This window comes from Aquarana catesbeiana, linkage group LG02 (genome assembly GCF_042186555.1).
Source record: "Aquarana catesbeiana isolate 2022-GZ linkage group LG02, ASM4218655v1, whole genome shotgun sequence".
Lineage (NCBI taxonomy): Eukaryota > Metazoa > Chordata > Amphibia > Anura > Ranidae > Aquarana > Aquarana catesbeiana.
The window spans coordinates 158163430-158182152 of record NC_133325.1 but is presented as its reverse complement, the minus strand read 5'-3'; the positions used below and the strand labels follow the sequence as shown (position 1 = coordinate 158182152).

Sequence of the window (18723 nt, the reverse complement as noted above, 5' to 3'; positions counted from 1 at the left end):
GAAGGAGAGTAAACTGCCCCTTTGATTTGAAAGTTTGGCGACCCCTGTTGTAAACCGTGTAAATGTTCAAACCTATCGTACATTCTTCACCTATAATCGGCTTAGGCCCAAGTCAGAAACCAAAAGGAAAAAAGTTAAACTTTAACTTACAGTGGTGCGGTCATCATCTCTTCGTCTTCTGCCTCTGAAGGCACTTCTCCTGTAAAAGGGAAAAATAAAAAAAAAATGTTACTTATCTTAATACAACCTCTGTTCCAAAAAGCTGAGACCCTTTGTAAAATCTACACAAACATAATGCTATGACTTGCAAATCTCAAACCAATATATTCACAAAAGAAAAAGAAAATATATCAAATATTTATACTGAATAAATGTACCATCTTAAGATTAGAATAAGGTAATTTTGAGATTGACAGCAGTACCAAGCTTCAAAAAAGTAGGTACTGGGCAACAAAAAAGCTGGTAACAAAGTGGTACTAACAAGGAAGAGCGGAAGAACATTTTGCAACGAATTAAAGAAGTCCAGCCAAAGCTCGTTTGGCTGGGCTTCTATGGGTCACAGGCGTGCAATTCATTTTGCACTCCTGTGACCCGTTTTCAGAGAGCAGGCTGAGAACCTGAAACGGCCGCTCCCTGACCCTCCACAGCCCAGCGCTCCAGTGAGCGAGGGGGCAGAGCTGAGGGAACCAAACCTTCGGCGATGTCCGATCGCTCAGTTCAGTGGCGCCGGGGGAAGGATGCTGCATCCACCTAGGCAAGTAGGATTGGAAAAAAAAGCCAAAAAACCCATACTGTATTTCTTTTAAGGTAACTGTCCTTTTTATACCCAGTAATGTTACTGACCTGTTGCCAGAGTGTCTCAGAAGTAAACATGGGCAGAGGTTCACCAATCTGAAAAACTTCATCTAAAAACCTGTTGCACAATTCCAGAATCACGTTCCTCAACGTTAAATTGCAAAGACTTTAAATATATCATCTACAGCAGTGGTCATCAACCCTGTCCTCAGGGCCCACCAACAGGCCAGGTTTGCAAGATAACTGAAATACATCACAGGTGATAGAATTTGCTGCTCAGTGATTGGAGTATTCTAGTCTGAATCTCCTAGGCAATACATAAAACCTGGCCTGTTAATGGGCCCCGAGGACAGTTTTGATGACCACTGATCTACAGTATATATCAAAAGATTGAGAACCATATATACAAACATTCTATCGTGTATCAGAAAGTCAAACAACCTACATGTTACTGTCCAATGTAAGGCAGTTTTAGGCGAGTCAATCTGAGATAATGGTCCAAATTCATATTTAACCACTTAAGGACTAGCCTCGTTTTGGATTTTAGGATTTAACATGTTTAAAACAGTTTTTTTTGCTAGAAAATTACTTAGAACCCCCAAACATTATATATTGTTTTTTTTCTAACACCCTAGAGAATAAAATGGCGGTCATTGAAATACTTTTTTTCACCGTATTTGCGCAGCGGTCTTATAAGCGCACTTTTTTTGGAAAAAATTCACTTTTTTGAATAAAAAATAAATAAAAAAAAGACAACAGTAACGTTAGCCCAATTTTTTTTTATATTGTGAAATATAATGTTGCGCCAAGTAAATTCATACCCAACATGTCACGCTTCAAAATTGCCCCCGCTCGTGGAATGGCGTCAAACTTTTACCCTTAAAAATCTCCATAGGCGACGCTTAAAAAAATTCTACAGGTTGCATGTTTTGCGCTACAGAGGTCTAGGGCTAGAATTATTGCTCTCGCTCTACCGGTCGCGGCGATACCTCACGTGCGGTTTGACCACCGTTTTCATATGCGGGCGCTACTCACGTATGCGTTTGCTTCTGCGTGCGAGCTCGTCAGGACAGGGCGCTTTAAAAAATTTTTTTTAATTTTCTTATTAATTTTACTTTATTATATTTATTTTTGCACTGTTTAAAAAAAAATTTGGATCACTTTTATTCCTATTACAAGGAATATAAATATCACTTGCAATAGAAAAAAGCACGACAGGTCCTCTTAAATATGAGATCTGGGGTCAAAAAGTCCTCAGATCTCATATTTGGACAAAAAAAAAAAAGTCGTTAACCTCATTCGTCTCCATACCTCAGTCAGTGAGAGGTCCCGATCTCCTCCGCCGCTACCGACGGCTCCGGTAAGCGGCGGAGGGCTCGGGAGAGCAGCGGTGGCACCTCTCCCGCCGCCAACGGTGATCTCGCTGCAAACCCGCCGCAGAGACCACTATTATCGTACACAGAAACGGCTCCTGTAAAGATGGATACCTCGGTTGTGGCAGCAGCTGCTGCCGTTACCGAGATATCCATCTTCAAAGTGCCAACGTATATGTACAGGAGACGGTCGGTAAGTGGTTAACAGAGCAAGACAGGCTTTACATAATCAGCTGCTGCACCTGGGATTATTCAGATTAAATCAACCTAAAAGAAAAGGGGAGCACTTCTAAAGGCAGGCCATACATTATTCAATTTTCTACTCTTCAACCACGGGTTATAGAAAATTGCTTGATTCTCCCATCAACACAGTCAGTGCTAATGGGGGAATCCCAGGGGTTCCCAGTTGTCACAAAACAATGATTTAGGCACTGGCAGTAAACTAAAAAAATTCAACAGGCTGATTGTACTGAAGTTGACCATTAGATAAACTTCAGTACAACCAGCCAGTCCATAGATGGTTCGAAATTCGGCTTATTCCTACTAAACTGGCCTGAATTTTGAACTGTATGGCCAGCTTAAAGTGATCGTAAGGGCACAAGGTTTTTTACCTTCATGCATTCAATGCATGAAGGTAAAAACCCTGTGTGCAGCAGCCCCCCCAGCCTTCCCTTATACTTACCTGGGCCCCTGGATCCAGCGATGTGCACGAGCGCCTCGTCTCTGGAGGCTGACTCCTGATGGGCTTTTGGCAGCAGCAGGAGCCATTAGCTCCAGCTGCTGTCAATCACAGCCAGTGAGCCAATCAGGACACAGAGGGGGCGGGTCAAGCCACAGCTCCATGTGCACATGGACACAGAGCCGCGGCTTGAGAGAATGTTTTATTGGGTGCCCCCACAGCAAGCTGCTTGCTGTGGGGGGCAACTGCGTGGGACCCGAGAAGGAAAATCTGGGCTGCTCTGCAAAACAATTGCACAGAGCAGGCAAGTATAACATTTGTTTAACAAACTGTTTGGTATCTTGTAAAAAAAAAAAAAAAAAAAAATCATATCTAAACAGAGGCCCTAGAGAAAAGAAATGGTGGGAGTTGCATATTTTTAGGTCACACAATATTTGCTCAGCGTATTTTTTAAAGGCAAATCTTTTTGGAAAACAGAATTCAAAGCGGAGTTCCACTCGTTTATTAAAAGCCAGCAGCTACATTGTAACACACTTACCCGATTACCAGATTATTGTGGTCTGATCCTGCTTGAGCTACATCTATTGCTTTTGGAAACTACTTTGGCTTGTGACCCTGACTACGAAACTCTCCTCCTGCCCCAACACTGATCAAAGGTCTAGCTATTTGGACTTCCCTATTTCTTGCAGACCCAAGAACTGAGCTTGTCCGGCATTGTCGGCCATTGGTCTCCACTCATTACAGATCCCAGGACCCATAGCGGAGAAGGAGGAAAAGGAAGAGGCTGAGGGAGGGAGGCCAAGCCTGAGGAGGAAAGATCTTCAGAGCCAACTTCCCTGGAGAAGAGGGCTCTGGCTGCGGAACGCAGAATGGCCGGTAGGAGACTGCTGGGAGTAAAGTGAGATGAGGATTATTGACACAGCTGGGACTATAAGGCCCCGTTCCCTGAGACTTGTGTCCCCTGGAGGAAAGGGATTACTAAAATTCCGGTGTTCCAATATCTACACATGCTGATGATTTCCAACCATTGGCGTACAGTCAATGCAAAGCTTTGAGGACTCACCAGGCATATGCCTTACTGAGTCCACATATTCTGGTAAGCCTCATTGTTATCTGTGGTGGCTTCCTTTATCACTCTTCATGCACTACTAAGATTGTATTTGGAGTTGATTTCCAGTTCATCAAGACCAATCTTTCAACACTCTTCTCACATATTGGATTTTTTTTAATCTTTTTTTGCCCTGGACTTTATTTAGGGTTTCTAACCATGCCTTTTAGAGTGGACTTAATGTGGTTTTTACAACATGGATTTTTTTAAATTATATTATATCTCTCTCTATATCTATCTCTCTCTATATCTATCTCTCTCTATATCTATCTCTCTCTATATCTATCTCTCTCTATATCTATCTCTCTCTATATCTATCTCTCTCTATATCTATCTCTCTCTATATCTATCTCTCTCTATATCTATCTCTCTCTATATCTATCTCTCTCTATATCTATCTCTCTCTATATCTATACATCCATCTCTCTTGATATATACATTTTCTCACATATGCTTATTTTGTACATGTTTTTAATGTTTAAACACTAGTTATTTTCACTTGGTAATACCAACTGTATTTAGAGCTGCACCCTTTTCACTTAAACAATTACCTGTCCCACGCCCGAAGCCTCGCTTCTCTCCCTCTACTCTGCGCGGCACTGGCTTGCAAGTGTGTGCACCTGGCTGTAACAGCTTGCAGCTTCAGTTGGTTGCGCATCCTGAATGGCCCAGCAATCTTCTGGGACCTGTGACCTTTCCCAGAAAATTGCAGGGAGGGAGGGGGGAGAGGAGTAGTCGCCTAGGCGGCACGAGCTGGGTACCCGTCAAAACTAGGTACCTACTCCCCCCCCCCAAAAAAATTACATGTCAGGGGGTAATGAGTCCTTAAAGCGGAAGTTCCACCTTTGGGTGGAACTCTGCTTTAATGAATTTTAATACACAAAAACACTTATACCAAACAGATAAACAGGTCACTCATTAAAATTGCGTGCACCTATGGAACGGCACTTGGTTGATGTAATATTAGAGACTGCTGCAATTAGGTCTTGAATACTAGACCCAGAAGATGCCACAACTGGCATCTTAGAATTAGAGATCTGATACACCAAAAGCGCATTTGATCTCCAATGCGAGATAATAATCTGGTAAGAGGCCCTTTTTATTTGAGGAGCACTTTTTTCTACAGTTGTTTACAGGCACGGAGCACTTTATTCACATATGAATTATTATGGACTATATGAGAGCCACAAATCCATATAGTGATTGTGGTTAATTGTATCTGCATTTTGATGTTACATTTATCACAAAATGTATCATGTTTGATTGAGGAATTGCATAAGATTTAAAAAGAACACCGCGTTTTTTTGCACAACACACAAATGACAATTCTAAAATTATACAATTCCTAAAGGTGTCACATGTAAAAAATATAGCAGATTCTACAACATTGTGTATATTGCCTTGAAAAAAAGTTTACAATTGTAAATCATGAAGACTTCAAGAGCCATAGGTACACATTTCCTACTTGAACTATAAATAGTTTTGTCCTTGTGCGAGCAAACATTACTGCGTACGGGGAAAGAAAAAATAAAACACTAAGCAGCATGGCATACCTGCCTCGGAACCCTCCATCTGTACCATTCTGTTCTGGATGTAGAGATAGCGTGTCTTTTGAATAAATATCCTGGTGCCCGGTTAAAGACGAGTTATGCCTTTCTGAGGGGAAGGAGCGCGCTCTATTTACATTTATGTCTAATGATACAGGAACTGTAGTGCCACTGTCAGTCCTTTCTGAAGAGTTTGTGGATGATCGAAATTGAGTCTTCACACTAAAAATTAATAAAAACATTAATATTGTCTTGCATAAAAAATTATTCATGTGTTAAAATCAACTACTCAAAACTGCAATTCCAAGCTAGAATGCAAGATTGAGACATTTTCTGCAACTCAGTATCACAGAGGGAACACAGGTTTCACAGGGATATAAAAAAATGTGTGTGTTGCGCGCATAGGGCAGCCTATTCACTGTATTTAGAAGTGACAGCACTCCTGTTCTGCTTCTGGGGTTCAGTGCAGCAGCTGCTGGGGTACCAATGCTGGTCACGTACCAATTCAACAACCGCAGCATCGATCGCTACTGCCTGTCAGAGGCGGGGAAGCTTTTGCTTCCATTTTAGTTCCTCCTCGGCTCTAACGTTTATGACAGGCAGGAGGAGCAGCTTGGGAGGAGTGGCAACTCATTCACTGCATTGAGCCGCACCGTATCTGAGTTCGGAGTGGAGATTTTAACCACTTCAATACCAAGGACGTCATATGACGTCCTTGGCTTTGAGCAGGTATATCTGAATGATGCCTGTAGTTACAAACATCATTCAGATATTGCCGGTTTCAGCCGGCGAATCTCTACACCATAGGAACGATCATAGTGGCCGTTCCACCACTTGATCGTTCCTATGGGAGGCGAGAGGGGACGTCCCCGCCCCCTCCCGCCGCCCTCCGGTGCCTGCTCCGACGGCGCCGGATGTAGATCATAGAGAACTCCGGCGGACCAGATGGTCCCCGGAGTCTCTATGATCATCGGAGGCCAGGCGCGATGTTATGACGTCACGCCCGGCCTCTCCATTCAAAAAAAACGGCGCCGCTTCGGCTTGGAAGCGGCGATCGTTCTATTTTTTTTTTTTTTTTTTATTATTTCAGGCTTCCCAGCCTAGTGGTGAGATATGGGGTCTTATTGACCCCATATCTCACTATTAAGAGCACCTGTCATGTTATATTGCTATTACAAGGGATGTTTACATTCATTGTAATAGGAATAAAAGTGATCAATTTTTTTTTTCAAAAAAAAGTGTCAAAATTAAAAAAATTTTTTTTTTTTTTTTTTTTTTAAGCGCCGCTGTCCCTGTGTGCTCGCACGCAGAAACGAACGCATACGTAAGTCCCGCCCACATATGAAACCGGTGTTCAAACCATACATGTGAGGTATCGCCGCGAACGTTGGAGCGAGAGCAATCATTTTGTCCCTAGACCTCCTCTGTAACTCAAAACATGTAACCAGTAAAAAAATTTCAAGCGTCGCCTATGGGGATTTTTAAGTACCGAACATTGGCACCATTCCACGAGCGTGTGCAATTTTGAAGCGTGACATGTTAGGTATCCATTTACTCGTCGTAACTTCATCTTTCACAAAATGCAAAAACATTGGGCTAACTTTACTGTTTTGTTTTATTTTTAAACACAAAACTGTTTTTTTCCCCAAAAAAACGCGTTCGAAAAATTCCTGCGCAAATACTGTGTGAGATAAAAAGTTGCAACAACCGCCATTGTATTCTCTAGGGTCTTTGCTAAAAAAACATATATAATGTTTGGGGGTTCTATGTTATTTTCTAGCAAAAAAATGATGATTTTTACATGTAGGAGCAAAGTGTCAGAATTGGCCCGGTATTGAAGCGGTTAAAAAGTGTACCAATTGAATAGGAAGAGGGATGGGTGTCTGTGTTGAGAGGGGAAATATAGTCCTGTCAAAGATGGCAATTTGGAGGTGGAACTCTGTATGTAGCACCCTCCTGGTATTTAGTAACCCTGAAGCACCCACACCAAGTTGCTGTGGCACGCTCAACCACCCACCCCCCTACTTCGGGGGGGAAAGGTGTGAAGAGGTGTGAGGCGTGGTTGAGTTCCTGCACCTTTTCTCTGAGAAAAATGCCCTGGGTGATACCATCAAGTAGCACTGGCAGGCTGGGGGGGGGGGGGGCGTGAGAGGCATGCACTAGCCTGCTTAGTGCCCTACTTCCTGTCCTGCTGGGGAGACGGGGGAGGGGGCGACACCATGTGACACCAACACTAGTGACGCCACTGGGAACACTCCCAACATATTAAACATTACCAGCCCACAGGCAAAATGCGCTGCTCTTTAGCAGACGTCCAGGGGTCTCAGTTCCAAATGGCACCACCATGATTTGGCCATGCTATAGGGCCACATGGTTTTGACTGCATATGATGCCAACAAGCCCTTAGGTCTGTATGGAAACTAGTTTTAGAAAGAAAGACCATAATTTGACAAAGCTGATGGCACACATCTTATGTGCTCTTAGACAACTTTAACTTTGTTTCAAATGCCTGGCAGGTTAAGACCTCTTCCCACTAAGCGTACACATATGCGGCCCCACAGAACTGGGTCTTTATCCATGGCTAAACTGCATGGGGGGGAGATGGGGACAAAAAAAAAAAAAAAAAAAAAATCAGCTGGTAATTATCTGCACTGGAATATCTCAAACAGATTCTACCCGTGCAAGCAGGAATCCACAGACAATGGAAATTAGCTTAAAGTGTCCCCTACATGCCCTGGTTATTTCATTTTAACTCAGCCTGTGACCTTCCAGGACTCAAACTTACCCAGTCATTAACAAATGAGACGCTAGCTGATCCATTCCAGAAAGCTTTCGTCAGACAGTTAACACAATACAATGACTTGCTAAAACTATTCTTTTGTTTGCAGAGCTGAATGTCAGTCCTCTTTGCGGATGTTTACCATGCCTTTTCCAGCAAAGCAGAGTAATTAGGCATGAGCACTTTCTGCATATAACAGCATTACATTTTAACCACTTAGGACCAGGCTTATTTTTTAAACTTGTTCACAAGTTAAATCAGTTTGTTAGAAAATTACTTAGAACCAATAAACTTTTTTTTCAGACACCCTAGAGCAGGGATCTCCAAACTATGGTACTCCAGCTGTTGTGGAACTACAAGTCCCATGATGCATAGTAAAACTGACATTCAGACATGACTAGGAATGATGGGAATTGTAGTTCCTAAACTGGAGGGCCATAGTTTGGAGACCCCTGCCCTAGAGAATAAAAAGGTGATCGTTGCAATACTTTGTCACACCGTATTTGCGCAGCGGTCTTACAAGCGCAGTTTTTTTGGAAAAAAAATACACATTGAATAAAAAAAAAAAAAAAAAAAAAAAAAACGGTAAAGTTAACCCAATCCTTTTTATATTGTGAAAGATGTTACGCTGAGTATACCCAACATGCCATGCTTCAAAATAGCACCCATTCGAGGAATAGTGACAAACTTTGACCCTTAAAAATCTCCATAGGCGATGTTTAAAAAATGTCTGCAGGTTACTAGTTTTGAGTTAGAGGTCTTTTGCTAGAATTTTTGCTCTAATGATCATGACGATTTCTCACACGTGTGGTTTGAAGACAGTTTACATATGCGGGCGCGACTTGCGTATGCGTTGGCGCGCAAGCACGGAGGGACGGGGCGGTTTAAATTCTTCAAATTTATTTTATTTTCTCTTTACACTGTCCCTTTAAGATATTTATGGATCACTTTTATTCCTATTATTAGGAATGTAAACATCTCTTGTAATAGAAAAATAAAGACAGGACCTCTAATGTGAGATCTGGGGTCAAAAAGACCTCAGATCTCACATTTACACTTAAATGCAATATAAAAAAAACTAAACAATAAAAAAAAAAAAGTCCCGTTGGGTGGAAGTGACGTTTGACGTGGCTTCCATTTAGTGGTGGGCCACCATTCCCTCATTCAACAGTGCCTCAGAGGGGAATGGATCTGGTAGTCTCTGCCGCTACCGACGGCTCCGGTAAGTGGCAGGGATGAGCGGAACACAGCGGGAGGGGGGTGGGCACCTCTCCCGTCGCAGATAAAAGCAAATCTGCTGCGGAAACCACTTTTATCTCAAAACAGACCGCCCACCATTTAAAATAAACGGGGTTATGGCTGCTCTCTGCTGCCATAACAACGGTATTCAACGTCAAAGTACCTACGTATAACGACGGTAGGCAGTCCGGAAATGGAAAAAGGCCACCACACACTCTGCGTTAATAGTAAATGGTGTTGATTTAATGGTTAACAGTTATCACATTACATTGTATAACTAATAAATAGAGATAGAATAAATAGATAGAGATATATATATATATATATATATATATATATATATATATATATATATATATATATATATATATATATATATATCTCTATCTCGATATATCTATCTCTCTTTATCTCTATATCTATCTATATCTATCACACATACCGGTTTCTATGGAAAGGTCTTCCTATACTTATTGAGGCAGCACTTGCTTTATAAGAGCCTGAAGAATTAAAACCATTCACAAATCCACCATTAGGAAATGGAGCCTGTGGACAAAAAACACCACATTAGATGCTTAATTCTTACAGTAGATTTAATCATGTATTTAGCAGTCAATTTCTTTCTCCTGGGTACCATTTCAAACAAACACTGTTACCTTTGAGGACAGCATCATACCCAACTCAAGCCCCTGTGAGACTCTTAGGAGTGATAGAGCCCTAAATACGGTTCCTTCCAATGCTGTGAAGCAAATATTTGACTGCCATTACCTGAACAAAATAGGATTTTGTGAAGCCTATTGTGGCAAAGTCTTTAACCTTTAGGTTATGTGCCCACTTACAGGATTGTAAACCAGTGACGCTTGCCTAACAATTACTTAGAACCCCAAAACCATATACAATTTTCTTAAAGCAAAGTCCCTGAAGAATAAAATGGTAGGCTTTGCAATCTTTGGTTTGTATATTTGAGCAGTGACTTAAACGCAAAATTACTATTTTAAAAGTTGTTTTAAAAATAGCCATTTAAATTTTTAAAACCATAACAAGAAATGATCATTCGTTATGATAGTATGGGTCACCTGTAAAAGTAAATTGGGCGGCTGTAGAGCCGCACTGAGCACTTACACAAAAGCCCTTCGGCTACTCTAAAATACCAGGATCATGGCAGGAGCCATGAACCTGATATCACTGCTCCCATTTGAGGATATATGCACTACGGTGGATGGGAAGTGGTTAAGCAACATCACCACAGCTTAAAATCTTATTTGAACTCCCAAGGGCCCAAGACTTGGTAATGTGATCCATGTGGTTGTTAGCTTGCTGCCTGGGCTTCAGAGGGATCACACTTAAAAAGCACATAAGATTTTCAATGGTACAAGCAGCCCTCAGATCTCATAATCTTGCAATCACAGGGAAGGTTCAACATTCATAGACCGAGCAAAAAGGTGCCGTCAGGGGCCAGTAATGATTGTCATCCAGGTCTCTGAGAGCTGTACAAATTTTAAAATTTAAGAAGCATCTCGTGTATGAATGTGAACCTTTCTTCCCTCCAGGCGCAAGTTGTCATCACTGGGCCACAGACTACCAGAGAAAGAAAATAGCACTGTAGTCTGTTCCAACAGAGCAGTGTTTTACTCTAAGCTGAACTACCACATATTTATATTGTGAGCAACTGCTTACCAGCGGTGTTTCAAAGTAAGGTGCTGGGCTTGGAGACCATGTTTGAGGCACAAGGTTATAAAGTGAATACTGTTGAGGACTATATACAGGCTGCATAAATAGAGGAGAGGCAAACTGTGCTTGAGTTTGAACAGGCTGAGTGTACACACTGGAGTCCACTGCTCGATATCCATTCTTTGCAAAGAATGTGTTGATGGCTTTTATCCTAGCCTGTTGGAAAACAAACAGAACTGTTAAAGTGCATAGATACAAATAAGCTAGGTTTCAACCCTTTGAGAACACAACCCATTTCTCCATGGCTATTTCTTTTACAACACACAATAACCGATTAAGTGTTAGAACACATGAACACTTGCTGATGTATTACACATGTAGGTAACTGATTGTAACAAGAATAGAAAGCTTTAAGTGCAAGTAGGTCTTTTAGTTTACTTTGGCTAGAAACATTTTACTACAACTTGTATTACAACCAGAATCATACAATTCCTGGAGGCAGTTGCTGGGCGCTTGGTTCCTATCAAAGTAGGCTTGCTTCCATCGCCACTTTGCCAGGGTAAAAAAAAAAAAAAAAAACACATATGCATTGGACTGAGGAAGGATAGGAAATGTTCTATGGTCCAGTGGGGGAGAACTGCAAAGGACTGACAATTGTTGGGATTTCAAAGCAACCAAAGCACCATTGTCAATTTAAAAAGTTGGCACGCTGGATTTCTGCCTAATTACAGGGCGTTTCTAGAATTACACAATTCTACACCAGGGATAAGACTTGGGGAAATGTGCAGGTACTGACTTCTACATTTTGCTTAAATGTCCAACCATTTCCCCAAACTACAGTTATGACCTCTTATTACACCACGATTCAGGGTTCTTACAGCCAAATAAAAAAATTGCTCTGCTTAGCAAAGCTGTATGATATCAAAGCAGTATAGAACATGGGGGAAACTTGATCACATGAGTGCAACATTTTTAAAGTGTATTTCCACTGTCAGTGAAATTTGAAAAACCCACTATACAACTGTGGGGGGCATTTAAGGAGGAACACTTAATCCAGGGGAGATCACACTGATGGTAATTAGCAAATATTTAACATATCGCAGCTTACTAATTCTTAGATGGCTGCATTTGTTGTGTGTGTTTTTGTGGACTATTGATCTGGCCAGTAAATCTGTCTTTAAAACAGAACAAGCTTTCCTGCAGATATGGCAGGTTGAGACAAACCATTTACCACTGACAGGTGCTTACAGTGATCAGCTTTTATGTAACAAAACAAAAATCTCAGAATCCATTGAGGGACCCAGCTTAAAGGGGTTGTAAAGGCAGAAGGTTTATCTTCATGCATTCTATGCATGAAGATAAAAAGCCTTCTGTGTGCAGTAGCCCCCCTTAGCCCCTCTAATACTTATCTGAGCCCCATCTCTGTCCAGTGACGTTCACAAGTCCCTCAGCCACCCAGGACCTTCCCCTCCTGATTGGCTGAGACAGCAGTGGCACCATTGGCTCCCACTGCAAACTCAGTTACCCAATAAGGAGAGAGAGTGTTATAGCCAAACCGCAGCTACGTGTCTGGATGGATACACAGAGCTGCATCTAGGCTACCCCCATAGCAAGCTGCGTGCTGTGGGGGCATGAACAGGAGGGAAGGGCCAGGAGCTCCAGCCAGGGACCCAAGAGGAGGATCCGGGCTGCTCTGTGCAAAACTGTACAGAGCAGGTAATGACATGTTTGTTATTTTAATGGAAATTAAAAAATAAAAAAAAAAACATGAAACTTTACAATCACTTTAAAGTGATTGTAAAAGAAAAAAAAACAGGTCATACTTGCCTTCTCTGTGCATTGGTTTTGCACAGAGCAGCCTCGATCCGCCTTTTCTGGTTCCCAGTTTGTGCTCTGGGCCCCACTTTTTTGCCGAGTGCTCCCATAGCAAGCCACATGCTTTGGGGGGGCAATCGGGGGTTCTCACTCCCGAGCTGGCTCTCTGTATCCACACAGACAGGAGGGCAGCTCAGCCCCACCCCATGCTCCAGTCTCACTGGCTGTGACTGACAGCAGTGGGAGACCCGGGAAAGCCTCAAAGGTCTCGTGCACATCGCTAGAATGAGATCGGGCTTAGGTAAGGCAAGTATTAGGGGTGGCAGAGTGTGTAGCTGCACACCGAAGGTAAAAATAACCTTCTTTCCTCCTTTACAACCACTTTAAGGTAACAAGCTTAGGGTTATACTACTGCCTACAGAAATGGACACTAGGCATAAAAAAAAAAAAAAAAAAAAAACCCTTGAAGAAAAGCCTCTAGACTATAGGCCTTACCGACTCAGTAGTAGCAAAAAGTCCAAAAAAGGAAAAACGTATAAGGGGGGAAGGGGAGCTGTGGTGCTCAGAAGAAATGGGCTTCTATCATGTAAAAAAAATATATATATTTTTTTTTTCCGATTGACTGGATATCTAAAAGCAGGCAGGAGCAAACAAAGCCAAACACAGGCATCCAGTCAAAGAAAGAACAAAAATAAGAGACTGTATTAAATAGCCATTGACAGAACCATTCAAGGAAAATAGCATTTTGTCAAGGCAAACACATGGACCAGGTCACAGCCTAATCTGACAGAAGTCTGGTGATTGGGGGGCACCAACAAAAATAACACCTCACTGTCCTAATTGAGTGGACCAACAGTTGAAGGAAATATTCATCATGCAACTCGTAGGCCTGCACAATGATCTGTCAAAACCACATCAACTATCTGGAAAGCCAAAGCTTTTAGAACCTCTAGGAAAATGGGGTAAAAATGCAGTTGTGAAAAATATCAAATATAAAAATGTGAAAAATGTTCTGCTGCTCAAATCTATTAAGTGCCACACACTTTGACATCAAGTATAAATAAAAAGTGATTCAGGGCTGCAATATCTCCACCATGTGCTTAAAAAAATAAATAAAAAGTAAAATTAAAACTCTGCAACAAAATTAGAAGTCCACGTGAATATGTGTTGAAATAATAGTCTCCAATTCACCATTTAACACTGACAATTTCAAAACCACCTTGTGCTGCACACCTTGTCAGCACTAGCAGCTCACACCAATTTGATCCATACACACGTCCCCTTAAGTTATATATTAGATGTACCAAAACGATAAGAAATGTAACTTAAAGTAACCCAGTGAAATACACTCAAGCAAAACCAAGCATAGAAACTATAGTGCTTTCCACAGAATCACCATTTTATTAATAAAAAGGTTGAAAAATAACTTGCATTAAAATGTGCACTCTCACTGGTGCACCAGATCAATAGTATAAAATCTCCTTCAGACTGGCACTGTGAGCAATGTATAAAAGCTGCAGCTTGTGGAGCAATTGAGTATCGGTTGCAATTTTTACACTGACTCCTTTAGGGGGATGGGCTTGCTTACAATTCTTCAGTTTTCTCTTCTCACTGGCTCCGCCTCCTACATGTTAAGTCACTGAGCATAAAACAGGACATTTTCTCTAGTGTGGGGCAGAAAAGAACATGGAGAATTGTAACCAAGCCCAAAAGTTAAGGGGACAGTGTAAAAATTGCATCTGATACACGGCAATTGCGCCACAAGCTGATGAATTTGTTTTGCGCTCACTGTGGAGAAGAGGATCTATAGTGCATGCGGAAAGTATTCACAGCGCTTCACTTTTTCCACATTTCGTTACAGCCTTAGTCCAAAATAGTTTAAATGCATTTTTTACTTAGAGTTCTACAAACAATACACCATGACGACAACGTGAAAAGTTTTTGAAATCTTTGCAAATAAAAAAATTACACATACACAAGTATTCAAAGCCTTTGCTCAATACTTTGTTGAAGCACCTTTGGCATTAACAGCCTGAGTATGACGCTACAAGCTTGGTACATTTTTGGGCTGTTTCATTCTTTGCAAGACCTCTCAAGCTCCATCAGGTTGGATGGGGAGCGTCGGTGCACAGCCATTTTCAGATCTCTCCAGAGATGTTCAATTGGGTTCAAGTCTGGGCTCTGGTTGGGCCACTCAAGGACATTCACAGAGTAGCCACTCCTTTGTCATCTTCACTGTGTGCTTAGGGTCAGTGTCCTGTTGGAAGATGAACATAAGCCCCAGTCGGAAGTCCAGAGCGCTCTGCAGCAGGTTATCAAGGAAGTCTCTGTACATTGCCTACATTCATCTTTCCCTCGATCCTGACTAGTCTCCCAGTTACTGCCGCTGAAAAACAACCCCACAGCATGATGCTACCACCATGCTTCACTGTAGGGATGGTATTGGCCAGGAGATGAGTTGTGCCTGGTTTCCTCCAAACATGACGCTTGCCCTTCAGGCCAAAGAGTTGAATCTAGGTTTTCATGGTCAGAGTCCTTCAGGTGCCTTTTGACCAACTTCAGGCGGGCTCTCATGTGCCTTTTACTGAGTGGCTTCTGTCTGGCCACTCTACCATACCACCAAGCCTGATTGGTGGTGTGCTGCAGAGATAGTTCTTCTGGAAGGTTGTCTCTCCAGAGAAATACTGGAGCTCTGTCAGAGTGACCATTGGGTTTTTGGACACCTCCCTGACTAAGGCCCTTCTCCCCTGATTGCTCAGCTTGGCCGCCCGCTCTAGGAAGAGTCCTGGAGGTTCCAAATTTTTTACATTTACGGATGGAGGCCACTGTGCTTATTGGGATCTTCAATGCTGCAGAAATTTTTTCTATACCCTTCCCCACATCTGCCTCCAGACAATTCCTTATCCTTCAATGGCTCAGTTTGTGCTCTGACATGCACTGTTAACTGTGGGACCTTCTATAGACAGGTATGTGCCTTTTCAAATCCTGTCCGACCAAATGAATTTACCACAGGTGGACACCAAGTTGTAGAAACAGCTTAAGGATGATCAAATTTGAGTGTCATGGCAAAGACTGAAAACTTTTGTACATGTGATTTTTTATTAAATTTGCAAAAATGTCTAACTTTCATGTTGTCATTATGGGGTATTGTTTGTAGAATTGAGGAAAGTTTAATCCATTTTGGAATAAGGCTGTAACATAACAAAATGTGGAAAAAGTAAAGCGCTGTGAATACTTTCTGCATGCACTGTATACAAGAAAAAGTTCAGGATAATCTGGCAAGCTCACACCACAGTACTTCATCACCAAGCTTTCATCAGAATATTTAGAAGGAGGCAGGAAACTTAAAATAGTTTAGGCATAAACCACGTCTGGCTGCCAGACTCAAACGCACAGCCCGAGATTAAAGGAGGGCACATGTAGCCAGGCTGAAAGTTACATTTTCAAAAGACAACCAATTTACATATGGTCAATAGGCTACAGCTAGGTACACAGTAAGCCTTCATCGATTAGGACCATAACACTGTTGCGGCGCTGGGCCTTAACTCCTCAAGGAATCATGACTATTTCAGAGAAAACTCCAGTATACTTAGAACTGTAGAAACTGGCACTTTGCTGGCTGGAAAAACAAAATTCCAGGCAGTCTCAAAGACGACACCAATGTAGCCAATGAAATGGGAAAACCTGAGCTTGTTGGCTGACAGAGTTAATAGGAAGCATGTTCACCCTTAGGCTCGGTTCACATAGGGGCGACTTGTCAGGCGACCTAGTCGCCTGACAAGTCGCCTCCCGTTCTGTACTACGGAACCGTTCTAATAGGAGCGACGCAAGTCGCTCCGACTTAGAAAAAGGTTCCTGTACTACTTTGGGGGCGACTTGGGGCGACTTGCATAGACTTCTATACAGAAGTCGTTTTGCAAGTCGCCTCAGAAGTCGTTTGCAGGTCGCCTCGCTGAGGCGACCTGCAAGTCGTGCCGCCCCTGTGTGAACCGTGTCTTAGGAGGCCAAGAAAAAGCAGGTGTGCAGTGGGTGGGGTTATAGCCTTTAGTGGACTAGTCTTCAGTTTTCTATTTGCTTAGTGTCCATTTCTCCTATGGATGGCAGTATAACAGATTTTTCATCATTAAGCTACAGCATATTCCTCAATAGACCGTAGAGAAAAATAATGACTGCCTATTAATTGTATTACTTTGTAGCACGTCGGATAGCTCAATAGACTCTGCATAAATTAGCTTTTACCTGATCTGAATATTAGTCCTTATAATATAAACATCTATATGTTAACTTTACAAGCGAATGTATGCCTGCCACAATATAACAACCAAAAGCAGATATTAGTAGACTTAACTTAAAAAGGCTATTTTAAAGTGCAAGTAAAGTTAACACAAATAAAAATCTCACTGCAAGGTAAAGTTATAATGTGCTAGTATGCATGGCATACAAACATTATGAAAAACTAACCTTGAAACAAAGCCCTCAAACGGCATGCTGTTACCGCTGACAGGGCTTCCATCTTCACCTTGTTGTCCTTTGGGGTTCATGGGCTCTGGCCACTTGAATGGCCGAACCGCAATGATGTCACTCTCGCACATGAACGAGGGCATCTCGGCAGTGGCACAAGTATACCATGCCGTCACGAGCTGCAGACATCGAATATCTGCTAAACGATGCACATTTAGGAGATATTCCTTGTTTTTACAGATAAGCTTTAGGTACAAGGTAGCCAATACCACTTTAAAAAGTAACTCCACTTTTGTTGGGGGGGGGGGGGGGGGGGGGACACATTCCCCTCTGGGTGATGTACATTACAAGGATTTTAACAAACTGTTGCAGATTCCTACCTTTTGTTACTCTGAAGAAATCACTGTTTGTGTCCATGTGACAAAGTGAATCTAAAGGGAGTGGTTTCATAATTATCAATCAGTTGCTGCACCTGCAGGACACTGAGGAAAGCTGCTGGGCCTGCATTCCTATGGCCGTGATTTCCTATTGGGAGTATCTCACCAAAAAAAAAAAAAAAAAGACATTTTTGTTGCAGGGGATGCCTGAAATCTGACTTGCACCTTAGTGCAGACTTCTGGAAAAGTCAGTGAGCCAATTACACAACAGGAAATTATGTTTTGGCAGGGCGTTCTGTACACTGAATATCTCCAGGTAGCCATATTGCATTTTACAGAAAATTACAGAGCTGCAGATTGAACAGGAAAGGTCATTTTTAATAACATCCAGTTACAATATGACTTGTGTCACAATTGTATATAGGGATCGGCCAATATTGTTTTTACAGTGCCAATACGATACTGTTATTTCGGCAACCTCTCAGGCCGATAACCGATAGTCTGCCGAAATTCTGTACATTAAAAAAAAAGTACACTATTTTTATTACTGTTATTGCTGTCACTAGGAATGTAAACATCCATTGTTTCAGTAATAGGATGTAACAGGTACTCTTTATGGAGGGATCGGGGGTCTTATAAAACCCCAAACCCCTCTCCTCTGCACTTGAAAGTATTCAAAACGTCAAGATCGGAATACTTTCTTTTTAAAACTGCCGCCTTTAAGATGCCAGTAATCAGGGAAGTGATGTCATGATATCGCTTCAGGGTTACTAGATCCAAGACTTGAACGAAGCATCAGCTTTGTTCGGGTCTTCGGCCAGCCGGCGGATGTGCCGGCTGGTTGCTCGGGCTTCCTGGTGGTACGGGAGAGCATGGGCA

The 18723-nt window shown here is 42.1% G+C and overlaps 1 protein-coding gene across 2 annotated transcripts in view; it reads right to left on the bottom strand.

Annotated features, from left to right (window-relative positions):
* Positions 1-18723, bottom strand: part of LARP4 (La ribonucleoprotein 4) — an 83657-nt gene that overhangs the window by 19774 nt on the left and 45160 nt on the right. For both annotated transcript variants that reach the window (XM_073613682.1, XM_073613681.1), the window contains exons 9-12: positions 11198-11407; positions 9963-10066; positions 5509-5724; positions 151-199 (exon numbers count right to left, since the gene is read on the bottom strand). In XM_073613682.1, the coding sequence (XP_073469783.1) occupies positions 151-199; positions 5509-5724; positions 9963-10066; positions 11198-11407 (579 nt within the window). The remainder of the gene's footprint in view (positions 1-150; positions 200-5508; positions 5725-9962; positions 10067-11197; positions 11408-18723) is intronic.